We start from the raw sequence: 27,836 nt of genomic DNA, 5'->3' as shown, positions 1-27,836 counted from the left end.
ATAGCTTATCCAGTTAAGCTTGAAAGGCATGTTCAATTTCCGAATCTCTTGGAGAGTCCCTCTCTACTCAGGTCCAGAAGTAGTTTTAGGCAATGAAGTTTTAGGAACCAGTGATTCATAATAAATCCCCCTTTTTTGAGACAGTACAAATCTGGAGAGTGTCCTGGGAAACTATCCAGGTAAATGACAAGGAAGCAAAGCTATGGGCCCCAACAGGGTTGGCCCCCACTTCCTGAGTAGAGGTTCGTTGGGTTAGAAGGATAGCAAAATGAATGTTTGACAAACACCAGAGCTGCTGAGGAAACAATGGAAGCACATTCCTCTTGGAACCAGAAAATGTTAAAATGGATATATTCAAGGAGAAGAAAGGACTCTTAGGAAAGGAAGGATACTCCCAGTAAGCAAAGGCACAGCTGAGTTCTTAGTGTAGCTTGCCAAAGCCAAAACACTCCTTCCTAGCCATTTTATAAAGAAGGCAGTGACAGTGATGGTCAAGGCTGGGAACCCAGGTCATGTTAACTCAGTGGCTTCCAAAAAGCCTCACTTAGGAAAGGGCCAAAGCTGAGAAAGGCAGTTGTTGAAAATTTATTCCAGAAAACTCCAGAGAACAAGGAGTCTGGAATCCCTGCACTATCTCCTGAGCCTGGACAAGAGAAAAATGACCACTGCTGAGGATTCAGTCAATGGGGAATGATGCAAGAGATGCACTGGGAATGGTTCCCCATTTCTTTCCTTCCTCAACCTGCTCTCTGTGGCTCTCCCGGCCCTCGGGGCAGTAACCACACTATGGGCCAAGGCAACAGGCACAGGATTCTAGATTTTAATAAATAAATAACCTAACATATAGGGTGAGCACGGCGGGCAGCTGATTGGAGAAGCAGCTTGCTGGATTCTTTCCTGTATAGGAGTGGAGAAAAGACTTGGAGTTCTATTCCTTAAAACTTCATCTGGCTTGAGTTACAGGAACTTAATACCTGGAGGGGAAAAGAAAGATGAGACTGTGATGTTATCACCTTGTGGGGATACTGGGACATGAAGTTTGCCAAAAGCCCTAACTGGGAGGCAGGGACTTCTCTGAAGCATATGGTGAGGGTACATAATTATGGTGCTTTTTCACATCAGAAAGACCAGTATGTTTCCATTGATATATAAAAATCTTATCAAGAAGATGAAATGGAGAAAGGCAATTTCAGAAAGGGGAAACTAATGTCTAGAGAAGGCTTCAAAGACTCTTTGGGGGTGTCAGTGAGGGGGAGTGAGTTCATTTTTCTGAGTTCACATGAATGTGGCGATGAATACAAAGTTCAATTCCAGTGCAGGAAGCTCTTTGTTACCCACGCCTCCTTGATTTTGGGGGGAACCCAAGGCACCTGTAGTAATTAGGCTTGAAGGGCCCATTTTTGTTGAGTCCCAGATACTTGGCCTGTTCATCTGTCAGTTCTGTCAGGTGGGCATCAAAGGTGGGCAGGTGCAGGCTTGCCACATACTCATCTGGAACAAACCACAGAAGACCTGGTGTAAGTATTAATGCTTCTTGACTGCTGTTCTCTCCAGGTCAGGTCTTAAAAATTCTGGAATACACCTAATTCCTAGAGTTGAATGAAAAATGCTTGACTTTTGCTCACTGGCCCGCAATTCTAAGAAAGGAATGCTTGTACTTCAAGCCCAGTGATTTGCAAAGCTATAACATTTCTTCCTCATTAGCTATTTTGAGCTTGAACCTTTCCTCTCCCCAAAAAGGTGTGTGGGGGGGAAATTAAGGAAGCACAGGCCTTAGGATCTAAAAGGAAGGATAAGATAGTAAGGGAACCAAAAATTGGGAAGCTACAACTTTAGTTCTGCCTTAGACTAAACTTTGGGTTACTAAGAAAAACTAACATCTGGGAAAATCAGGAAGGAATAATTAATAAGGCTACTTACTACACAGAGTGCTTTCTTTTAGAACTCAGTTCTAATTGGTTTCTGTTTACATCTGTTACCTGAACACATATCATTTATTCAGAATTTTATGTGATTTCCTATGTATTTGTTTGGTCTCCCCAACTTCATTATACACTCAGTCAGAAAATGGACTGTTCATTTCTTTTATATCCTCCCAAAATAAATGCCAACATCTAACAGTTAGCATGGATTAGTGTTAAAAATAAAACAAAACCAGAAGCTGATTTATTCCTTGATCTTTGCCTTGGGAGATTATAAACACACTGCATTCATTCAGGCACTTGCAGCAGGTTCTTTAAAAATTCAAGACAGTTTAATGTTTCTCTTCTACATAACACCCACATAACTAAACTCCTAACAAGCTGTTCAGAGTCTTTTCTTCTGAGTGAAACAGTGGTGTCAGAGTTAGAAGGTATAGTAGGAAAAGTCCTGCTTGGTCTGAGAAAAGTTTGGTAGGAGCTACTTAGTATCCTAGAACTGGAATCAGTCAGATGTCAAGATAGGAGATGGAGATGACTCTTCACTCTTGGGGGAAGATTTTTTTTTTCTCCTTTGAAATCTTTGCATACAAGAATCTTTGAGAGAAAAATCCTTAAATTCAGAGGGAGGTAAATGAAATCACAGATTTTAGTCACGACTTCATGAGGGCTTGTGGAAAATGTTAATAAATTTGAGAAAGATAGGTATCTTTTGATTTGTCTATCCATAAGAAATCTAATGCCCCTAAACTTCATTTACCCTCTGACTCTGAACTACACTAGTGAGGATGGGGATGGAAGAATGCAGGCTTACCCATTTTCTTAGGTAACAGGTAGACATCCTGTTTATAGCGACCCTCAGGAGCATTGTAAAGCTCTATCAAGGCCAGAGCCTAAAAAATCAGAGAGATGAATGCTGATGTGCCATTTACAGCAGTCTGTCCCATGGCAACTGACACCCTGATGGCCAAGGACCCGCTCCAGCCATGCTTTTTCACAATGGCGGCCTTACCTGAGTGGTAGCAGTGATTGAGAGCACAAATGTAGGCACTGTGGAGCAGCTTAGGTTCAGCAGACGGCCCTAGAGTGCAGGGTTGGGACACAAATGGGTTAAGAAAAACTCTCTGAACTGTCAGGAGTGAGGGAAGAGCAAGACTGCCATTTTCCAAACACTCTTCTACTAACATTGCTGGACAGGAAGGAGGGAGCTTTGCAAATACATGAAATGAATTAATGTTTAAGTGGAACCATAAAAAAAAATCTGGAAAATTTGATGAAGGCAACAGTTAAAAAGTCTCAGGGATTATGTGGAAAGGAATAAAGATGATAATATGATGCTGAGGCTTCTGTGAAAGAAGGGTATATTTGAATGTTCTACTTTTTATAGCAGAATATCCTCCTTCAAAGGTAGCGCCAGCCCTTTGAAAGACAGCCCTTGTAATAATGATCTGGTTAAATCTGGGGGCAATCTCTCCAAGTTTTGCGGGGAGCTATTTTTTGGACTTAGGAAGCAGTGATGATTTTTATGCTTTTCCCTCAACTTGGTCCTCTTGAATTCAAGGGCAGAATTATACTCTGTGTAGGTGAATCAGAGGACTGGCAACCACCCCCATGCCATCATTTCCCACTTTGTTTCCTAGGACGTTTGACCACCTTTTTAACTCCACCACACCAGTAAAAAACAACCGTGGCACTTGCTTTTTGTCATGACAATTATGAGAAGGACCTGCCAGGCCAGCTAGAAATAAGGTAGCATTTAACAGCCTGCCCATCCTCTCAAAAATACTCCTTCCTTGTGAAGAAATGTCAGAAGTATTCGAGAAGGTGAAATACGGTAGGGAAAGATGATGAGAACAGTAAGGATATGCAAACATAAATTTCAGTGCTCTTAATTGAAGGCAGTATATCTTTTACATTTCCATATTTTGTTTACTAAAAAAAGGAAAGAAAACCAAAAAGCAAAACTTGATGAAAGAATCATCTTCCTTGTTATTTTGGTATTGTTCCCTGAAGAAGAGTGTCAAGGTTAGACTAGGGGGTATCATTATAGTGTCAGGAATCTAGAGCTAGAGAAGAGAAATTTTTAAGAAAGGAGAAGGGGCTAAACATTGACATGGGAAGTTAAGTGGGATGAGTCAAGGGTAAGTCTGAGCGAGAAGCCAGGATGGGGAAAGACTAATTACACAACCAAAATATAGCTGGATACTTACTACAAGTCTGGCTTAATTCTGGGCAATGGATACTCAAAATCAGGGACTCAACAAAGACATGACCTTCCTAGAGCTTGCCAAAGATAGTCTTAGTTACAGTCAGGAATATCTACTTTGTGCTTGCTGATTGAACCTTCCCACGAATGCCATTATCTCTGTAAGCATCACTCAAAGTGGCACTGGTTCTATCTGTTAATTCTTTCCAGAGTAATAGTCATTATCTGACTCAACCTGTAGAGTGACATGGGGAGACAGGATAATTGGTGAAAAGTGGGGAACCAAAATAGTTTCTTAATTGCTGAATGAAAAGTCCCTTCACAATTAGATGTAAAATCTATCGGTAATGTAGTTAAACTTGTGCTTGAGAGGAGCTGAAAGTATGAGAGAACAGGAGGAGGAAGGGCTCTGGAACTGCAGTCTCTCCTGTCAGGGGTGTATCTCTCTTACCAGCCTCAGGTCTTACCTCTGCAAGTAATACTATCCTCTTGCCATCAGGCCATATTACATGGTCAACTTGTGATCTCACTCGCTCCCAGGTCAGTTCTGGTGTCCTCAGACTTGCCTGGAACACACACAGCAGCACATTATCAGCCACACCAAGTCCCACTCTGTGGACGGAAAGATGTTGAAGGAACCATTTCAAATAGCAAGTTGAAAGGAGCAACCAACATGCCAGATGGAGAATACCTGTTCTGGGTTGGTTAGGACTGTTCCATTTCAGGGAACTTAATCTTAGGCCCAGCCAGGAAGGGATCACTCAGGATGTCATTCCACAATATATACTGTCGCCCACTCTCTGCTGAGCACAGTAAAAGGTGTTATGGGAAATACAAAAGAAACCAAGACATGGTTTCTGCCTTCAAACAGCTCATACTTTAGTTGGGGACACAAAATAATACATATGTGTGTGTGGGAGGGAACCTTTAAAATACTTACAAAGCAACATGCAAACAAGTGCAAGTTAATATTGTGCAAACTAAGTATAAGGTGCTGAAGAGACACAGGATAACAGAGGGTCTGAGCTGAGTGGCATTAGTTAGAAAAGGCTGTAAGTCCTGACTATAGCATGCTGGGGCCCAAGGGTCTGCCCTCATGTCCCCATGTCCCATGTTCCACCATCTCAGGAATGATGGTTCACCCTCAAGTTACAGAAGCTTTGTGATCTAAGTGCAAATGTGAGCTAGGCTTTAGAAAAATGCTTAAGCTCCCAACGGCTCACCCTCCTTCCATTTCTGTATATTGTATATTCCGAGAACAAGAGAAGAAATGTCAAGTTTATAAACAGCAGCAATCAAGTAACAGTCACAGGGCTTAGACTTAAGACAACTGCCTTCTTCGAAGAGGCAATGCTGAAAATTGCAAGGGAGTCCGTATTCCAAAACTACCCACTGACTCAGTTGGTAAAATTGAGTTCTGCCAAATAGTAGTTTCCACAGAAATAAAGAGAAATACTTTAGTTATACAATAATCATTTACTGAGTACACACTATATTCTAGCCATTGTAGTAAAAGGTCCTATTATAAATAAGATTGTAGTTTTCTCTTTCACTGTGAGCAATTTATAGACAGGATTACATCTTCTTTTTATTATCATCTAGTGGGAAAGACAGACCTATAATTGTATTTCAACCTATTCAGGATTGCATTAATGGGTTGGACCATTTCTTTATTAGGTAAGTGGGAAATAAAAAATTTCTTGAGATGCCAATTTTCATAAATTGGTTTGACCTTTCTAAAGTGCAATTTCACCAGAGCTAACAAAATTTTACACCTACCTAATCTTTGACCAGTCAGTTCCACTTTTAGGGCTCTATGCTACCGAAACACTTGTTCAAGTTCAGAAATATAAGTGTGCAAGAATATTCAATCCAAGGTTATTTGTAATAGCAAAAAATGGAATGAAAGGCAACAGGGAATGGCTAAGCAAATCAGGATAATTCCATACAGTGGACTATTATGCACTTCAAAAAAAAACCAAAACAAAACATAGATCTGTATGTGTTAACATGAAAACCATTTATTATTGTTAAGTGAAAAAAATCAAGCTGCTGAGCAATATAGTATAACCTCTTTTTGTAAATTTTATACTTCTTTCTTTAAGCATAGTTATATGGTTTGACATTTTTAATGAAGCAAGTATTACCTCAGAATTAGCATTAAAATTTTATGAACACTATAAATAGAATAAAAAAGCATTTATGTAAAGAGATCATTTGAAGAAGTTAAGGAGATGCAAGGCAAATCTCTTAGCCTTTAAAAATATCACCATGGGCCTCCCTGGTGGTGCAGGGGTTAAAGTCAGTGCTCTCAAGCTATCAGCAGCCACTGCAGCCTGAGTTCGATCCCTGGCCAGGGAGCTAACCCACATGGCAAGGCAGACCTCTCCTGTCTTGCTCACGCTCCCCTCAGCAGTATATTTCAGTAGATCTGCCTGTTCTGCTCCCCACTCTGTCTCTGGTGAATCCTCTCACCCCCTCACCTCTGGCCTGCATCCCAGTTCTTGTAAGCATCGATAAAAATGATTCTTAAAAAATAAATAAAAAATAAAAATATCACCATGAAGAACAAGAACCACATCGAGTGAAGTGACAGGCGTTGATGCCACCAGCATTTTTTAATTGAGATGATAGGACTAAAGTATTTCAGGTTCTGTCTCACACTCCTAATCTTCCAGAGGATAAACAACCTCAGTGACTGGGAGTAAGAGCTGACACTATGATTATAAAATTCTCCTGTCTTAGGAAGTACTCCCTGGAAAATACCTATATAGAATCAAGGAAAGGACACTGCTAATGAAAATAAAAACATGATCAGTGCTTGGTAGATTTCTAGAGACCTGGAATGGCTATTATGCATGCAAAAGACATGCAGTTCAGCTTAAAACCCAGGTTGAAGAGAAACTCTGATATCTCTAGCAGTGTCCTAGCACCCATAATCCTCAAGAGAAGGGCCTCCTACAATTAATATAGAATTTCTTTTTACAAGAAATTCCTTTAAAGACATCAATTATCTTACTATGGATTTTTAATCACTAAACAATCTACCAGAAAAAGGTTCCCTATGTAGACTACCCTTCCAAACTACGCGGACATCCCATGGTGACTTAGCCAATTAATGCACTTGCATAAATTGGTTTTATATGATTTTGAACTGTGCACATCAGTTTCTTCAGGGAGAACACTGTGGTTCTAGTCCTGCAATGCATGCAGTCAACAGCAAGTCTCAGGTTGTAATTCACTAACTGGCAAAAACTTTTAAAATATGTTTACCTAACAGTTTAACCACCTGAATGGCGAAGCTTACAATTTCATGCGGTCTTCTATGTAATTCATGTGGGTAAACAGGTGTGCTTTCAAGAGCAAGTTAATCTGTGAAAGAAAGACATGGCCAAAAGGCAGCTGGGCGCATAAGCCCTATCACAGGTTTCCTAAGTATTCATAACATTAATGTTTCTCATGAAAAAAAAATGCAGTTTTCTAAATGAGCAAATCTTGATGAGCTATTCCTTCCTCAAAATGTATCAGTCAAAATCTCAAAGTTAGGTAAAACTATAAATCGTAAAAAAAAAATCCCTACCACCCCCAGAAAGACAACTTTTTTTTTTTAAAAGAGGCATGTATTTATTTATTTATTTGTTTGTTTGTTTGTTTTGTTATACATGCACGGGGTACAGTCAGAAGCGCAGGAGGGTGAGAGAATTCACCAGAGCCAGAGCAGGGAGCAGAGCAGGCAGAAGGACCGAAGTACACTGCTGAGGGGAGCAGCGGGCAGCAGGAGAGGTCTGCGCGCCATGTGGGACCCTCCTCTGGTGGCCGGGGAGCAGCTGGGGATTGAACCGGCCACAGAGGCCGCGGGCAGCTTCGCAACCCAGCGCTCAACCGCTGCGCCACCCGGGAGGCCCAAGACAACATTTTTGATTATTAAAAATATCTGGATAAAAATGTACCGATCATTCTCCCTTGCAGTTTAGCTGAATTGACTTACAGTGACACTCTTTTTTTGCTCATATTCTGCATCTAATCCATTGGTCCTACTGTAACAAAATCCCATTGGTCCTACTGTAACAAAATATCACTTCTTATCCCCTGCGTTGTTCACCCATCTAATCCAGGCTACTACTTTCTATGCTTTGAAATGCCAAAAAGAGCCTTCTGTTGTCGCTATTACTACTCAACCTCCAATATTTTCTTTATACAACAGAGTAATCTTTTAAAAAGTAAGGGTAGATTTTGTCACCTACTCGAAACCTTCCAATGGTTTTCCTTGCATGCAGAATAAAATCTGAAGCCCTTATCAAGGACTACAGAGCAGTGCATAATCCAGTACCTCCTTGAGCCTCTTATCCTCTTCCCCATGCCCATTCTGTTCCTGCCACAATGGACTTTTTTCTTTAGCTTAAAGATAGTAAGTATACTTCTACCTCAGGGTCTTTCATTTGCCATTCTCCATGAATAGAATGCTCAGATGGCTTGCTCCTTCAATTCATTCAGTTTTTATTCCAATGCCAACTCCTCAAAGATGCTTTCCTTGATCACTCTAACTAAAATAGCAGCCTCAATGTTATCCTGCTGTTTTAGATTTCTATGTAGGCACTGACAATAACTGTTTATTATCTGTATTCCACAGCAGACTCTAAGCTCCAGGAGAGCAGGCATGCAGACGTCAGACTGTGATAAATCCTATAATAGCTCCAAATTTATCTCAGTGTATAACCAGGAGTTCTTACAGTGGCTTCTGAGACCTCATAGGATCTGGCCCATTATCTCTCTGGTCTCATTTCCCACTCTTCCCTGCTTCAAGCTCTTTCTGCTCCAAACGCACTGGGCTCACTGAAGATCCTTGGAAATTCTAGGCACACTCCTTGGGGAATTTTCTCTGGCTGTTACAGCAAAATGTTCTTCACCTAAAAGTCCATGTGGAAAATTCCATCAAGTCTACACAATTACCACCTTCTTAATGAGACTTATACCTTGTTGGTCTATCCAGAACTACTACCCAGCACTCCTGACTTCTCTTTTCATGCTCTACTTTTACTTTTTACCATGTGCTTTCACCTTCTAACATACTATAATTTTTACTTATTATATTTGTTGCCTTTCTTCTCGCTAAATGTAAGTTCCGTAAGGGCAGGAATCTTTACCCTCCTCCAAGCATAGAGAATAGCATCTAGCACACAGCAATCACACAATAAGTATCTGTGCCTGAAAGTAAAGAGTCTCCTGACCTTTATCCCAAGAGATTACTTGTGTCTGGGCTGCCTCTGGAGGAGAAATTACTGATTTGAAATTAATCTAGATATCACGAGAAGATACTAACTAGTACATAGGAATACCAAACAAGCAAAAATTTACTAGAAATTTTAAAATCCTAGATTCAATGCTCCAAATTAACTTTTAAATCAATGTATGTGACTGAACAATGCACTCAACTTCTTAGTTCCAAATTGAAAATCAGGACTAAGAGAATGCATTGTTGAGTAGTCAAAGTATGAAATAACATAAAGGAAAAATATGAAAATTACAAGATTATATTTGGAATTATTTTCATTTCAGAGATTGAAGGTTGATTAGGGCTCAGAGCTTAACTACTTCCCTTTAAGCTTTTCCCATCAGAGGACTTCAAGCAGATCAATCCAGACAAGAACAATCATGTACTAGACAGTTTTAGAAATATTAATATCTTTGGCCATTTATAAAGGGGCAGTATGGCACATAAGTGAAACTTAAAATCAACAGAAAAGAATCAAATAAATTACTCATTATAAGCAAACTATCATACTAAGACAGAATAATGGAGCCACACCACTCAGAGATTTTTAAGCGTAGAAAGTCTTCGATAGGTTGTTTTCACAGCTATTATTTAATAACAGAAGAATAGGGTACAGAGTTAAAAATAGAAACCATTTAAAATAGATATTATCCAACAGGCTCTCCATCCTTACCTGACAATGCTGAAGCTCAATCAGAGCAGCCCTCAGTGGAGATGAAAGCATGCTTTGCTTGAGCCATTTACCCAGAGAGAAAGACAGTTGTGCCAGAAAAATGCCATAAAAATTTAAAACCAGAGTGAAAGTCACACTGAGAGATAGTTTGGTAAGTCTGAAAAGAAATAAATAACACTTCTATTAACTACTACTGGGGGACCTTAATAGGGCCAATTACTATCTTGGATTGGAAAATTTTACGGTGAACAAATCAGAGAACAAAAATGATAGATAGTCCAGGTTTGAGAATCAAATTGTACTGAACTGAGTGTGACACCTACCGGCCCAATTACTATCATTTGGAAAATACGTTAAGGGAGGCCTACTCCAATGAAATAGGGAAAGAACAGAACAAAACACCCTATTTGACAGACACAGTCAATCTTAAATAATCTTCTATCCCAGCCCATATACTGTTCTTCCTTAAACCAACCTACTTATCTCACTTTTATGGTAAAATCAAGCACCCCCCAAATACTACTATCACACTAACACACATTTATTGTATCCTCTTTGTAATTTGAGTTTACCCAGTTCTCAATTCTAAACATAAAGATGAAATGCCTTGTAGTATAAAGAGGTAGAAGAAAACAATCACTTGAAATGATTAAATTGAGACAAAGAAGCTTTAGAGTATACACAAGCACAGGCCATAAGGCTAATTAGTGAACACACTGGATAGCTCTGCTAGGACAGTTATGTTTACAATGGCTGCTGACTCTGCTCTTTAAGTTCCAGTTTATGTTTCTTGGGAGGGAGAAAAAACAGACCCCCAATGATGAGTCACTTGATCTTACCACATCAATCTCCGTGTTGGAATGCCCCATGTTACAAACAATGCAACTATTCTTCATACGATCCAAGTGTTCTCTGGTTACCACATTCTTGTTACCTTAAAAACAGAAGAGATATTTACATGAAAAGGAAAGAAGTTAGATCCCTACCTCACACCATATGTAAAATTTAACTTGAAATGGATCAGAGACATTAACTTAAGAACTAAAACTACAAAATTCTTAGCGAATACAGGAATAAATCTTTGTGAGCTTGGATTAGGCAGTTGTTTCTTAGATATAATACCTCAACACAAATAACCAAAGAAAAAGTAAACTGAACTATCTCAAAATTAAAAACTTTTGTGTATAAATGATACTACCAAGCAAGTCAAAAGATGACCCACAGAATGGAACAAGATATTTGCAAATTACATAGCTGATAGGGAACTTGTACCCCACATTATTAAAGAACACCTCTAACTCAATAACACAGAGACAAATAACAATCACTTTAAAAATGAGCAAAAGATCTAAATAGACATTTCTCAAAAGAAGATGTACAAAAGAAGATATGTCAACATGCACAAGAAAAGATGCTCAACATCATTAGTCATTATGGAAGCGTAAATCAAAACCACAATGAGAAGCCATTTCACATCCGTTAGGATGGGTATAATAAAAAAGACAGACAATAAGTGTTGAAAAGTATGTGGAGAAGTTGTAATTCTCATGCATTGTTGACAGGCTTATAAAATGGTGTTGTCAATTTGGAAATGTCTGACAATTCCTCAAAATGTTGAAATACAGTTACCATATGATCCAGTAATATCACTTGTAGGTAATCACAGAAAAACTTCTATATACTGTTCATAGTAGTATTATTCAAAATAGCCAAAAACTGAAAACAACATAAGAATCTGTCATCGATGAATGTATTTAAAAAATGATATGTGTATACACACACATATATCATATACAATATGAATGAACCTTGAAAACATTATGCTAAGTAAAAAAAGCCTGTCACAAAAGACCACATAATATATTGTTTCATTTATATGAAATATCTAGAATAGAAAAATCTAAAGAGACAGAGAAATTAATGGTTAGCAAGGGTTGGGAAAAGGTGGAGGGTGGAATAAGGAGTAACTGTTAACGGTATGGAATTTATTTTGGGAATGATAAAAATGTTCTGGAATTAGATAATGGGATGTTGCACAACTTTACTAAAAGCCACTGAGTTGTATACATTAAAGGGTGAATTTTATGAATGTGAACTGTATCTCAATAAAAAAGATTCTGGTGATGGTTGTATGACACTGTGAATTTGCTAGAAAACAGTGAATTGTATATTTTAAATGGGTGAAATGTCTATATATGAATTACATCTCTATAAAAACTATTTAAAAAAAAAAGAGGGTGAGATCAAAGGGATGATGTGCAGTAACAATGTCTTATTGTCCCTTTTCTCTGCTCCCGGCTCTCCCTGAGGCTATAAACATATTTTTATTTTTAAATACTCTGATGTTCCTCTTCCAAAATAAAATTATAAAAAAAAGCAATATTCCAGTGTTTGATAGTTCTACTATAAGATAAAATAAGTATTTTAGTCCAAAGTGTAGCCATTTCTGCATATTCCTCTCCAAAACTCAAAATTTACCTCTGTGGGAATTAATACAACTACCTTTCCTAATTTCTCTATAGGAAGAATTTTTCTCTAGCATGGCTTAAATTATAGGGGCTAGAGAGAAACAAATCATTTTTGAAAGTAAAATAAAAGATCAAATATACAAATTTAAGGCCTGGCTTCCCAAATAAAACTTATCTAAGGCCATTTCCTCAATAAATGAGAATGGATGGAGATATAGAACAATTAAAAGGGACAGAGATATTTTTTTTTCCTCTAGGGATGACCTAATGGTATACTTTTGGTCACAGCTCTAAAAAATGCAGGAAGAATGTGAAAGACTGACTGTTTTTTAAACTACTATTTGGCTATTATAGCTTGGTTTTGCTCAGAACATTTTTAATCATTTTTCACTTATCCACGAAAATGTTCCCAAGTACCACCCCATTTTAAATATCATAATTGTACCTGTACAGGTAATAACAATATCCACTTGTCGGATGACCTCATTTAATTTCACCAGCCGAAATCCGTCCATACTGTAGAAATAAAGCATCATCGATAAACTTTAACAGGCAGCTGGGGGAGTCTTTTGCTACAAAACCTCAAAAGTTATTACTAAGTTCCTCTGATGCCTACGTTGTCACTTCTTGATATAGCTAGACTATTCTCAGCAAGGGAAAATTCAAACCATTTCCTTAATTAACACAGGACAGAAATAAACAGTTCTTTTGTATCATTGGAACCTAGTTCTTCCTGATAACGGGAGATTACTATGACGTTCCTCCATTGAGATTTGAGAAAGTACCATCTAGCCACTGAACCCACTACGTCACTAAAACTGTTCTCGGCAAGATCATCAATGAGTTGAATACCAAAAATAACACTTTTTAGGCTTTTATTTTACTTGACTTCCTCTGCCACATTAAACATTATTTACCTTCTTAAAACTCTCTATTCCTTGCCCGCCCACGATGCCATTTTCTCCTGGTTGTCTTCCTACTTTTCTGATTCCTCCTTCTCAATCTCAGTCATTTAAATGTTACTACACTACAGTGTGCCCTTTTCTCTATTATTTATTTCATCATGTATTTGTACCCTTTCCTGGGCTACAAATAACCCCTTCAGAGGTGGCTAATTTGCATACACATCTTTACCTTAGATCTCAGATTCTGAGCCACAGATAAAACTATCCACTGGATAGTTTCTCCTAATGTCCCACAAGAATCTCAAACTTGTCATGTTTGAAAATAAATTCAGGGCCTCCCCTGGTGGCGCAGGCAGTTGAGTGCAGCGCTGTGAAGCTGTTCGCAGCCTCTGCAGCGACAGTTTGATTCTGGCTGGCCATCAAGGGTCCCACATGGTGTGGCAGACCTCTCCTGTCTTGCCCTCTGCTCCCCTCAGCAGTGTGTTTCATTAGTCTGCCTGTTCTGTTCCCCACTCTGTCTCTGGTGAATCTTCTCACCCTCCCACGAATCTGGCCTGTACCCAGGTTCTTGTATAAATAAAATAAAATAAAATCTTTAAAAAAAATTCATTATTATTTCTGTACCCCCAACACTAAGTATTTCTTCTATATTTTCTATCTTGAACAGCTGCATTGCTGTTCACCCAACTGTATGAGCCAAATAAACTAAAATTTCTTAACTTACTGCCTCTCCCTAATTGAAGTTGTCACTGAATCTGGTTCTTTTCCCTTAAATCCTTAAAATCCCTTGAATTTATCCTCTCCTCTCCATCCATGCTGGCCTTATTATTTCTTGCCAAGCTTACTAAAGTAGCCTCTGGCCCAATCTCATTGCCCCTAGGTTTAAATCTCTCTAATTCATTTTGCAGAGTAATTGCCTTAAATGCAATTTGGATCATGTCACTTCCTTGCTTAAAATATTTCAGTGAGATTGCCAGTTCTCATCAGGATGAAACCACCAAACTTATATTGATAGAAGATAGAATTATATTAAAGTGATTCCCACCCAGATATTATCACATCCTCAAATTTACCCTGTGGGCAAGTTACATTAAAATACATTCAGCTCCTTTCGATGCTGCGCTCTCTTTTTCAGTGACTACTGCACATGTTCTCTGTACATGTAATTTATTTCCAAGCTAAGGAGTCACACAAATTTCAAGACTAAGTTCTACTGACATTTCTTTTGGTTACCCGGCCAATGACTCTTTAGTTAGATACTTCTCTTTTGTGTGCCTACAAGTCTGTGCTTTTTATCTGTCATAGTGTTTACTATACTGCACTGTGGTTATTCATCTGTCTGCATATAAAAGCAGAGACCTTGTCTCATTAATCTAATTCATAATCAGTAGAGTAATACAGAGTATCTAATATAGAATATGTGATAAGTTCATGTATATAGATTATTGAATCAACATCTTAATTATTATTAAAGCACATTCAAGTTTCTCTAATGAACTCCAAAAATACTGGAAGGGAGTGCTGGAGCTCTGTAGGGAAAATCTGTAGGTCTTGGCTAGAATGGAAGAGGAGTAGAATAAGGGAAAATGGCTTATGGTAAGTTCTTTTTTCCATGCCTCATTATATTCTGGGCAACTTCCTCTGGAGGGTTAATGGTAAAGACTGCGCAGACTATCCAGGCTACAAATACTGTACTCTGCCATAGTTTTCACAGATAATAGTGTTTCCATCCTGCTAAGGATGACAAGAGCCAATACTAGCTACAATCTAGTGAGTGTTTATTATGTGACAATGGCTCTGCATGTTATAAATATTTATTATATAATGTACATTTTTCAGGTAGTATGGTTGCCCACATTTTGCAAAGGAGAAAGGAATTAGTCTTCCTAATAACTTTAATTTTGAAATCATTTCAAACTTAAGAATACTATAAACTATAGCTAACTAGTTAACAGGACAAAGTGTTACTGAGTTAGCCGCTTCAACTCTTACTTTGGATTTGTCTGGTGCTTGTTCCTGATTAGATTTGGATTACACATTTTGGGGAGGAATATCACAGAAGATCTCCTCAGTGCATCACATCAGAAAGGATCTGATGCCAGCCTATTTCTTTTTTGATCATTATTTTTAGAAGGATTACATATGGAGAAGCCAGGGATTACTTGTTCTCTGGCTCAAGGCATCCCTGTTAATATTTCCATAGGAATTCTTCATTTTAGCTTCTTTGATAATCTCTGTTCTTTCCTTAACCTCTGAAAGGCAGGAGCTTATAGTTAATGTAATGGCAGTCAATGGCAGCCTCTCTCAGGATCTGGGTCCCTCTAAGATAAAATGTGTCATTAACAGGCCATTCTTTGGAGACAGCTACAAGATCACGTTAGATATGGTAGAGAGGAAAAGGCCAGTCTCATCAAGATGCTTACCAGGCTTGCAGAGCACAGATGGGGTCAATCTCAGTCACATACACAATGGAGCCCATGGCTTTTAGAGCAGCACAGCATCCCTTCCCCACCTGAAGAGGGGAGCAAGTACACATAATAAAGAAAGGCAATGAGAAAATAGTTTTCAAAGCATCTGTAAAGTGTACCCCCTACCGCCCCCAAAAGAAATTTTGCTAAATAGATTTATGCTTGGGGGAATATAAGAAAAACCAATAAATGAATGCAGTTCATAAACAAAATCCTAGCCCCTGCTTAGTACATGCATGTGCATAAGAACACCCACACTCACGATTTATAATCAAAACAAAAGCTAAAAGAACATCACAAACAGTACTCTGCAACAGTCATAAAATCAGCCTAAGAAAAAAATGACAAAAATGCGAAGGGTAAAAGCAAAGATTGTACTTTAAACAGACACTCTCCAAAGTTACTTTTCCCCATATAAAGTGGTAAATGAGCATACGCTCGTGTATACACAAATGGAAAATTTTAGTGTATTTCAGTAAGATACATTTTAAAAACCTAATAATTGAAAGGTTAAACCTTACCTCTCCATAGCCACAGACCACCACCTGCTTTCCACCAAACATCATGTCTGTTGTCCTTTTAAGTCTAGGGGAGAAGAACCATTAAATCAGAAAGTCGTCTTGTTTCTCCTTTTTTTTAAAAAAAAAAATATTTTTATTCATTTATGCATACAAGAGCTGGGGTACAGGCCAGAGGTGTGCGGGGGGGGGGGGGTGAGAAGATTCACCAGAGACAGAGTGAGGAACAGAACAGGCAGACTGACCGAAGCACACTGCTGAGAGGAGCAGCAGGCGAGACAGGAGAGGTCTGCCTTGCCATGCGGGTTCCTCCCTGGCCAGCTGGGGATCGAACTTGTGCTGCAGAGGCTGCGGACTGCTGCATAGTGTGGTGCTTAACTCCTTGCACCTCCAGGGAGGCCCTTGTTTCTCCATTTGAGATTAGACTGGGCTCCTTGTGTTCATGGTTTTTTTTTTTTTTTTTTTCATTTTGAAAGAAAGTCCAGTTTTTAGAAATTATTTAATGATTAAAAAGAAAGATTAAATAAAATATGTATCTTTTCACTCCATGCTATCATATTTTCTCTATACATGAGGTCTTTCTTTTTTCCCTTGCCTTGGGAGTGGTGCAGAAGACAAGAAGTTATAGACTAACTTTTAAACATAAAAACAAACTACACTTGCTACATAATACTTGGAATAGATAATATCTGGAAATAAAAACTACAAAGACAAAAATAAAAATAAGCACTGAAACAACACTGATAAATGAGTACTACATTTCATAGCATTAGACTGGCCAATAGGTCCCACATTAATTCCACAGGGAGGTAAAAGGGCAACCAGGTGCAGAAGAGCTTAGAAACACACCAACACTGAGTACAAGACAGTGAGTTTTCTGGGGCTAATTTCTTAAATGTGTTCTGCTTCTTTGTCTTAGATACTCTAAGAAGCTAGAATAAAGGTCCTTACTGTTTTCAGGATATTTCAGATGAACTTCTAGGAGCAGTCTCTGGTTTCCTTTTAGGTTCAGTTAGTTTCCTTTGTCTAGGAATCTCTGGCTAGGCAGAAGAAAGTTTTCAACAACACCTAGCCCATTCTGAGACAGACAATTCCTACAAACATTTGTAGGTCTATCTTACTCACCTATCAGTCTGCTTACCTTTCCTGTGGAAGAGTCTATAAAATGCCCCAAAAGCAAAGTAGGAATTCTGACTTTTTAATTATCTGATAACTTTACTCAATAGGAACTAGTATAACTACATGGATGCCAATTAAACTCAATAAATATCAGTTAAGTGCAAAGGCAATTCTTGAAGAGAGTAAGTCTGGCTGAGCTCCTACCACACTCAAAAATCAGGGCATTGCAGAACTGTACTGGAATGGTTAGCACAGCAAAGAAAATCAATAGATGATATTTATGATATTTCTGAGCCTCCTTTGCTTTGACTATCCTCAAACTTTTTTACCTCTCTTCCCAAAGGAAGATGACTCTCTTTGTTACTACGAATGACTGTGTGGTAGAAAGAAAACGTCATCAACACTGCTACTCTGTAGTAACAGGTAGACAGATCTGGATAGATTCCAGTTAGGTAGTGATTTCTCTTGATCTTAGGAATCCATATCTGCCTCAGGTTTGATATAGGATAGATAAGACCTCACCTCAGTTAAGAAAGGACTTCTTGTAGGGGAGGGATAAAGGTTGGCTGCTTGGTGCTGTATAGAGTCACACCAAGTTTCTGATGTCTAATTCTTATAGCCCCATGATCATCTAGAAGCATTCCTGAAATACTGCCTATTTAATGTTCTGAAAATCATATCTGGGCACCTTTGGAGTTTCTGGGATATCCTTACTTTTCTTACCAAGTAGAAGCTCAATCTTCAAAAGGTTGTACTTGAGCTGCTTTTTGGTACTGCAGTCCAATTATAGGAGTCAATGCGGCAAGTCCCTCATAGCTATGGTGTGTGTGACTAGTCCAGGACAACACCCGGTCAACTACTAATGCCTTCTTCATATAGACTCTCTATTGGCCCGAATGTCCTCTTTTTCCACTGCAGCCTTCCTTGGAGCACACTTTGCTCTTCTTCAGTTTCCTCCTGTTTTCAGTTCCCTGAATAGGAATAACTGTCTATGATCTAAATGAAAGTTTTTCACCTGCTAAAAGGTTTCTGTTGAATAGTTGATGTTTTTCTATGTCTTCATTAACCTTAACTCATGTTCTACTGCTTTCATCTTACTTTTACTTTCCTACATTCCTGACATTAATTTTTTTTTTTTTTTACCTACAGGGTTGGTAACTGCTTAGGAGAGACTCTGTCCACTTTTATAAACAAATACTGGCACCTTTATATGTCTTTTTGTTGTTGTTGTAGTCCTGAGGTCCTTTATTTTTCTTTTATACCTATCATGTCATGAATTCATAGGAAATGAATGGGTTCCAGCAGCTCAGGCTCCTTTCATGGGTCCTCACAAAGTGTGCTTCTCTCTGGGTGGAGCAGGCTGGCACTTTATCTGAACCCAGGTAGCTTTCTCTTGGGCTGCCTTTTTTTTCCTGGTCATTTTCTTTCACGTGTTTCAGGAAGCTATCTTGGCTCTTAGAACGCTTAATATGTACAATAGGAACCTTAATTCTCTGGGCAAGAATTTTGCTCTTCAGTTGTTTACAACAATACCAAGTGCATGCTGGGTAACGCTACAGACTCTTCCAGTTACACCATGGTAACGTGTGTGGGGCATTTCTTTTTGAACCGTGCCCATCCCCTTGATGTCTCCAGTACCACCTTTCTTGTGGATTGACATGTATGTGGCTAAAGGAACGACTCCATGTTTTCTAAAAGGCCAAGAAAACACACAGCGGGTGCCTCTCCTCTTTCCCTTTATGCTGGTCATTCTGGCAACTTACTGGCCAAACAGCACCTTTAGATATCTCCTACTGAATCTAGTATTGCAGATTTTAGGCTCACAGATTTGAATTTGGAAAATCTAAAAGACATTTAGTTGTAGATGAGTAAATATTTTAATATATACCCAGACTGTTGATTTTGTCAGGCTCAAGATTATTCAGCACAATAACACATCTAGTCAGAACTAGCAACAGTGTATAAATAGACTGACAAATTGAGAATTCTCTCAAATGTTCAATCTATCTGATAACACTATTGAGTTTACAGGAGTAACAATAATATTTTATATTAACTATAAATTTTCATTGAATACCCTCCAACCCTGCACACCCTCTCACCCTCCTGTTGACAAAAAAAAAAAAAAAAAAAAAAAAAAAAATCTCAACGCAAAAAGCTTTCCTAAGATCTAGCTCAAACCTTGAACTTATTGCACCAGATTCTAGAAAGAAGGGCAAAGGAACTTTCATTGGACACCAGGATACATATCTTAATCCTCATAATATCCCTTTTAATCCTCGTACTAATTCTGTGAGGCAGTTTTGCCGTCATCATTTCACAGATGAAGAAACAAGCACGGAGAGGTTACATAACTAGCCTGAGCTCTATAGTTAATAAATGATGGAGCCAATGGTTAAACCAAGGTCCTTTTGGCTCCAATGGCTGTGGTGTTGCAACTGCCGGGGGTGCAGACTGGCTAGCAATGTGGCCCACAGGCACCTTCTTCATTTCTCTATTAGCCTATACGTGGTGGAAACTACTTGACTTGGCAATATTCTACAACTGTAAAAACAAAAACTGAGTAGTGAAAGAACACAATATTTGGGTGCAGATTGTGTTAGACTTATAGCCCTTCATATCTGAAAATCTAGAAATGCCTCTGGGAGTTGACTGTTCACCGTGACTCTCCAGATGACGAGAGACATATATGATAGTTGGAGCTTAGGAACTGGCAATTGATCCCACAATAAAAACACCAGGAACCTTTTCTCAGACCATCAAAGACAACTTAATTTAGTTACTGACTTGAAGGTTTGTTAAGGTCACAAAATAAGAAATCAGCCATCAGCAGATAGGGACTAGTCTGATTTCTAAGGTGAAATGACTTGCTTATCATAGTGATAGACATGGTAGCTCTTGGTTTTAAAAAAGTGTGATGTGTAATAGATTTAGAGGTGCTACATGAATCATTTCCAGAAATAACCCAAATCAAAAAACTTAGAACCTCAACTCAACCACTCAAGTTATACCAAAGATGATAAAACATTACCCATCAAGAATTGATTCACGGCAACAGTAGAGGTTGTCAAATTTCTGTTTGGTGACCGAGTCATTAACATTCATGGCTGGAACACACAACTTCCCAGCTTTGGAGAGCTGGTACAGCCTGGAACGAGGGACATCAAGAACATAAAATGATGAAATATTATAATCTACTGTCAGTTTCATGTCAAATTCCAGAAATATGTTGACTGGGTAGTCTTGAGAGCATGAGACACAACACAACTAGTTTCATCATATTAGGTATATTTACTGAAATAAAGATTTTAATAAAATGACATATAAGGTTTTAAATTGCCTATTAATTTTATTCCCTTTTAAATTATAACTTTAAGTACTATTTTAAAGATCATACATAATTTCTTTATTCTAATGTAACAATTTTAACCTTCAAATAGTTTTACTTTTATAATTTCAATATACATATCTATAAATATATATTTGTATATCTATTTTAAAGCAAGTTAACTAAAAAAATGCAGTGCTTTATTAAAAATTGATCTCTTTCCAAGAGTCTGAAGGTATCTTCTTTTATATATTCAAAGGACATTTTGTATATTCAAAAAGATCACAATATATTGATAATATATCATAGAATTTACTTCCTTAAAAATTTTATTTTATACTTTCATTTCTTTCCGGGTAAACAGTAATAAAGAGAAATAATTCCCATTTTACTCAGAGGATTATTGTTTACTTGAGAAAAAGAGGCCAGAATGTAAGCTCCATGACCTTGGGGACCCAAGTTTTAGTCTGTTTTGCCTACTGTGAGATCCCTAGTACAGTTTCTGGAGCAGTTCTTGGCTCATGCAGAAGTTCAACAAATATCTGCTGAATAAATGAGCAGCCATACAAGCAGCCTCACTATTACAACAACTAGAAAACAAGAGGGCCACACTGTTCCCCCATTTGTCTCTGCCCTTACTATTTTCATTTTGTATGATTGTTAGTAAAAAATAAGTAAGTGTATAGACTCAGAGCTCATCCTTCCATAACAGACTCCAATTTTCAACATAATGCATATTTCACAGGTATGTGATTAAAAGAATACATGTCTAGGTTGCATAAAGCCAGGTATGTCCTTGTTCAGTCTTACCTGTGGACTCCAGTAACACTTTCTTCTACTATTCCCTTGATTTTCTTAAACATGTTGGGATACTTCTTATAAATCCAGTGAGTAAGATCTCCTCCATCGTCCAAGATCTGCAATAATAAATACCAATAATATTATTTATTCTGCTGAAGGTTCAAGATTTCCAGTGCTTCTCTGGTCTTGTATCCCAATTTCCAATTGTCAGTAAACAGGTACTTCAATTTTCCTATATGGCAATGTCAAGTAATTTAAAGCCAGTATAATGACCAAGCAGTAATTATATTGAAGTAAAAGACAATGAAATGAGGGATGGAAGACTGATTGTATTCTCACAGCCTTCCCACATGAAACACCTACCATAGCAACAAACACATACAGCAACAATGAGGATTTTCTTTCCTTTTTTTTTTTTTTTTTTTTTTTTTTGTGGGACCCTCGCCAGTGGTCGGGGAACAAACCTGCGCTATAGAGGCTGCGGGCAGCCTCGCAGCCCAGTGCTCAGCCGCTGTGCCACCAGGGGAGGCTCACAATGAGGATTTTCTTATGGACTAAGAGCTTATGTCTTTATCAATACAGACCACTAGCTCTTGATTGTACTGTAGATACACAGAAAGCCTAAACCTGACATTAACATGTTTCTAGTGGTAAAATTCAGGATTTTAAATATATTCAGTTAAAGTTTAGTTTAAATAAAGCAAGGTAATTAGTGTCCTTCCCAGAACAATGGCTTATAAAGATGCATTTGTTAATACTTCACTTCTCCCAAAGTACAGGCACTCTTCTACCCAAAATATCAGGCAGCACTGTAGGGTTTAGCCTAGCACAACCTCACACTCTCTATAAATCAAATTAAAAATAACCAGGGAACTGTGCAGCATGTAGGTGTGCAAGCATGCCTCTGAACAGCTCATCACTATTTCAGGTTGGGATTAAAGATAAACACAATGCTGTGCCCACTGGAGCTTTCATCAGCAGAGGAAAGTTTTTGAATTATAAATAAGCTCAAGAAAGATCAGCTTAGAATACTATTAGGCACCAGGCTGTAGCATTTGCACCCTTCACCTAGCTGTTAGAAATGCTTGGGAGGACTTTCCAAATTGTTTACCCATCTTCCTGGAAATTCCCACAGAACTGAGCTGCCCTCTACTGGCATGCACCCATCTCGCAGTCTGATCCATTATCAAGTGTTCCACAAGTCCAGAAAACGTCATCCCCGACCCCTAGATGCACAAAATCCCCAACCTCATGTCTACCACCTGATCTCTTTTTTGCAACTGCTCTTACTATTGATCTGTTTTCTCTGACTACTAAATCTTATATGAGAGCAGGGATCCAAGACAGGACTCTCATCAAGACTCTCACACTCACTCTATAATGTAAGTTAAATGTTCCATTTTCTCCCAGTAGAAACCATCAAAACAGATGTCTTGAGAAATAGAAAGGCTTCCTCTGAGTTTCTCTCTCCCTTTCTCAAGTATGAAACCCCTCACTGAGTTTTCTCTTGTAGCCTCTGATCCTAGTCACACAAAGGATCAGAGGCAAAAAAAAAAAAAAAAAAAGACTGAACAATTGGAAACAGTTTCTGGTGGTCCTACCATTCTTACACTTTCCCCTCTTAACAAAAGTATCTAATTCTGGGAGGCAGTTGCTTTTCCTAACATTAACTTAATCAATGTAGTCCATAATTCTGGCCATGCAATACTACAGCAGAAAATTCTTGTTATTAGGGAATCTTCCCAAAGTTGGAAAGTAATGAAAAGTTCGAGATAATAACATGACCCAAAAGGTATGAATCTTATTTTCTAGGTGCATGTGTTTTTATCCCTGTCTTACTCTCTTCATCAACCTTTCCAGCAGTTTGTGCTGGTTCTACAGTCTACAAAAGCTCTCTGGGAACAATCCTATGTACTCCCCATTATGTTCAAGGTTATAAAACTAATGTCTTATTCCTAGCAGAAACCCCCGGGGCATATCTTCTTTAGTGTCTATCAGTCATACTCCCTCCTGTCACCGTTAAGCTTTATTGGAAAGAGTTGACTCATCTTACAGTCAGTTCCTCCCTCTCTTTCAGGATATGAAGGCTTTAACACAGCTTCCTCATATCAGCCGTTGATGTAATAGGACCTGGATCATGGAATGCAGAAAAGGCCTGCCTCTCTCTGCTATTACCTGCGCAGCAAGCAAGAGTTGGACTAGAGCTTCAAGGATTCTTTTATCAGTTGATTCCCCAATTCCTTCTTTCACTTACATGCAGATATGTTTGCACTTCTCATGTGTCTCATGTTTTGTGCAGCTTTTTGCCTCTCTTTGTGAATTTAATGTGTATCAGACTTCAAAAACTTGATCTTCTTTTAAAAGATCAAGCAAAAAAAATCCTGAAGTTTTGCCTGCTCATCTTTTTTAAGGTTGGGAATGAACATAGAGAAGAAATTTGAACTTGGAATGCCAATATACTATAAATTTAGCAGAAGATTCTAGAGAGAAAGCTAAGTACCACAGAAGCTGTGTAGCTATGTGTCTCTGTGTGTTTGGATTGTTGTTGTTGTTGGCAGGGGGTGAGCTGTGGCAGGGGGTGGTAACTCATTAATCTTGCTTTTTAACCAGTCATGTGTGGCCTGAGCAGCATTTTAATATTGCTGATAAATATTTCAAAGAACAGCATCGACAATGACAGCACTTTGAGGAGATAAAGAGATTTAGTTTTTGCGGGGTATCTGAGCCATAAGCATCTAGCTTTTCTGGCAACCCAGGAACACCTGATAGAAGAGGAAGCATAGTCCTTCCTTCCTGTTAGGAAACCCTCTCCAGACAGCCTCTTCCTCTGTCCCCTCCAGACTCCTACAGAATTGCAGCAGAAATCGGACCCACCATGTTTGGCTGCCAGCCCTCCACATTCACACATCTGTCAATGCACCACCAAAAATCATCTTCTGATTCGCCTTTCCAGGCAAAGACAGGAAATCCTGAAAAAAGGGAACAAAGAGAAACCATTACAGCCTGAATAAAGGGCTGACACCTAAATTCTGGCAAAAAAGATGCTAGTTCTTCCAAATTCTAAACTTCCTCATTCTGCTGTATTCCTTGGATTGACTTTCTTCACTGTTTAGTATTATCTTTAGCTCCTTCATTGACTCCTTTGACCTAAGTGGTCATTTTGCTCTTGTTAGGCCAAGGGGGATAAAATAAAAGGGACAAGAACATGATGAACACTAAAAATATGACTAAAGGAGAAAAACAAGAAACCAGAAATAAGTATTTCTCAATCTAGTCCACTTGGAATTCTCACCATTTTCCAACTCTACTTTGATCTTTCTTGATTCTCTACTGTAGTCATCCCATCCTCTTCATCAGGAAAACCCTTATACTCTTCTCCAATTGTTAAACTGTTGTTATACTTGATGGCCCAGTTAAGTGTCACATTCCTAATGACTACTGATAACTCAATTGGAAGTAATCTCTCAAGGAATCTGAACTTTTATAGCCCCTTGTTTGTGTACTGAATGTGGATTTATGATCTACTGTGACATTTATCATATTGTTCTTGTATTATCATTTTTTTTAAAGATTTATTTATTTATACAAGAACTGGGATACAGGCCAGATGCGCAGGAGGGTGAAAACATTCACCAGAAACAGTGGGGAACAGAACAGGCAGACTGACAAAACACACTGCTGAGGGGAGCAGTGGGCGAGACAGGAGAGGTCTGCCATGCCATGTGGGATTCTCGCCGACTGGCCGGGATCAAAATCGTTTTGCAGAGCCTGTGGACAGCTTCGCAGTGTGGCGCTCAACCACCTGCACCACCAGGGAGGCCCTATTATCATTATTTCTATAGGTTTCTTTTCTCTCCAACAACAGTATGAGATTCTGACAAAGACATTGTCTCGTTTGCCCTTATGTCTCTTAGAATAAATTAATAAGCATTCACTGAAAAAGAAAGTGTGTATACATACAATTCATTGGGCTAATATTTAATATTTGTGTACCTTTCTATACATTTTTTATAATTAATAAACTTTTACAAATGAATGAATGTAAGTTATAGAACAAATAAAATGCTAAGAGCATTAGCAAAAAAAGAGGCTTGCATGTTCTCTAGACCTTTCCCAGTATTTCTCAAGAGCTCTGAAGCAAGTGTTTGGTACCCTGATCTGTGGTGTGCTGCCAGAGAGTGAAGACAAGAAACTGAGAGTCCAAATTTCTCAGGTCTTTTGTCCTTCAAGTGTCAGTGGCCACTGCAATCAAATATTAATCTGCCAGGTCAAGTTCTTTTAATTGCTGAAGCAGAAACACCAAACGTTAAATCAGGGCAAACTATTTGCCAAAAACCTGGGAGGACCATAAAACTATGCTGAAGCATTTTCTTCTCTAATCCATATAACCTCAGACAGTGAATAGTGTTCACTGGTGTTCTAATAACTAGAAGCAAAACATTAACTAATAAGGGAATATTAAACATAAGATATTTGTGGACTGTAAAACAACAAAGTTACCTAGATCATATTTAACAAGGGAAGTGCAGAAAGCAAGTAAGCAAGCAAACTTATTAAGAACAGGGATCCATTTCTTCCAAGATAACTCTTTTAATGTCAACCTTTCCTAAGGATTCACATAGAAAAAATGGATTTTCAGAGATTTACTTTAGCCAAAGACACAGAGAACAGGCAAAAGGTCTTACCACTTTCTGCTAGGGCAGCAGCCACTTCATTGAGGGTGGAATAGATGTTGCAGGCAGCCCAACGGCACTGTGCCCCAAGAGCACCCAAAGTTTCCATAAGCACCTGTATTAAAGAGAAAGCAGAAAATGAGATGAGCAGTCGTGGGCCAAACAACTGGTCAAGGGGATTAAGTTTATATATTTGACAACAGGAAGTACATCAGAAATAACAAAGGTCAATGATTTTCAAATTGTGCTCTAGAGAAACTCTTCAGTATTTTGAGAGGAGGACAGTGCTGGGGGTTAGAATGGGGGAAGGCTCCAGTCGAGCTCTAAGCTTTTATCTATTTAACATACCGCCACCCCCACTCCAAGATTTAATTAAACCAAGAATTTTAAATCCAACACATTTTGTTTTTTAAATCACCAATTTACAGTTTTGCTTCCTTCTTAGGATGTAGAAAGTGGCAACAAAAGTTCACCCTAATAACAAGAAAAAGCTGGATAATCTACAAAATCGTAACTTTTCTTGAACACATCAAAGAGCTGAGGTCATAAAATAATAATTCTAAAGAATGATAAATCTTTTCGAGAGAGGGAACACCATTTCACATCTGCCAAGGAATGGAAGGAAGAGGTGATTGTCCACCTGAGGGTAAGAAAAATTACTAATTAGTAATGAATTAGTTGACTGTGAGAAAGTGTGTCTGTTTGGAATTTTTGGTAGCCTCAGGAATGAGAAGATTTCACACTCATATGCAAGCTCTTTTCCAGAAGCTTCCACGCACTGTTCACATAAAAGACTGGGGGCAGGGAACTGACTGGCTGTGCTCAAAGATAGGCATGAGAACTGGGCACTTCCTCACAATTTTCTCTCAGAGTAAGCACCAGTCTTCAGTTGTAGGAAGATGAGCAGAAATTATGCCTGGGACCAACAAAGATTTCCTGCCTCTGGGGGAGGACAGAAGCAAAATCTCCCTGGCATCATGGCAGGAAACCTACTACTTGCACCCAGGACCCTACACTGATACATACCACCCTCCTGACTTACTTTTACTCCAATATATAAGATGGAGATAAGGTTTTTTTTTTTTTTTTTTTAACAAGGTAGCATACTACCTACTACTCTGATTAAGAGTTTTTTAAAACAAAAATAAAGCTTTGATAAAAAACCTTGTCAGTTTCCTAAGAGTGATTAAGTCTGGGTACTGGTAATTTTTATTTAAACAATTTGTATTTTCTAATACTTCTATACTAAAAAAAATTCTAATTAAAAATGCTCTAAATTAAAAAAAAATTGCAAACAACTTCACTAATTTAGGCTAATCCTCTCAAGCAATTTGTCCAAGGCCACATAACAAGTTACTAACAAATCTACTTTTACATCTTAATTTCTAATCCACACTACCTTTCAATATCTGATTCCATTTTCTCTATTGTTTTATCTTTTATCTTTAAAGAATTTCTCCATTTCTACAACTAGGATTCTTGCATT

The 27,836-nt window shown here is 38.4% G+C and overlaps 1 protein-coding gene across 1 annotated transcript in view; it reads right to left on the bottom strand.

Annotated features, from left to right (window-relative positions):
* Positions 1-1,330: 1,330 nt before the first annotated feature.
* AHCYL2 (adenosylhomocysteinase like 2) overlaps positions 1,331-27,836 on the bottom strand; it is a gene marked incomplete at both ends in the record, with an annotated part of 145,257 nt that continues 118,751 nt past the window's right edge. The window contains 14 exon segments of the mRNA XM_084230642.1: positions 1,331-1,491; positions 2,734-2,812; positions 2,932-3,000; positions 4,593-4,691; positions 10,071-10,199; positions 10,201-10,227; positions 10,910-11,004; positions 12,984-13,054; positions 15,867-15,955; positions 16,433-16,496; positions 20,580-20,696; positions 21,687-21,793; positions 24,552-24,646; positions 26,363-26,465. Coding sequence (XP_084086768.1) covers positions 1,331-1,491; positions 2,734-2,812; positions 2,932-3,000; positions 4,593-4,691; positions 10,071-10,199; positions 10,201-10,227; positions 10,910-11,004; positions 12,984-13,054; positions 15,867-15,955; positions 16,433-16,496; positions 20,580-20,696; positions 21,687-21,793; positions 24,552-24,646; positions 26,363-26,465 — 1,305 coding nt within the window.

The sequence above is a fragment of the Talpa europaea genome (genome assembly GCF_964194135.1).
Source record: "Talpa europaea genome assembly, chromosome: 3".
Taxonomy (NCBI): domain Eukaryota; kingdom Metazoa; phylum Chordata; class Mammalia; order Eulipotyphla; family Talpidae; genus Talpa; species Talpa europaea.
This window is presented reverse-complemented; position numbering and strand designations above follow the sequence as displayed.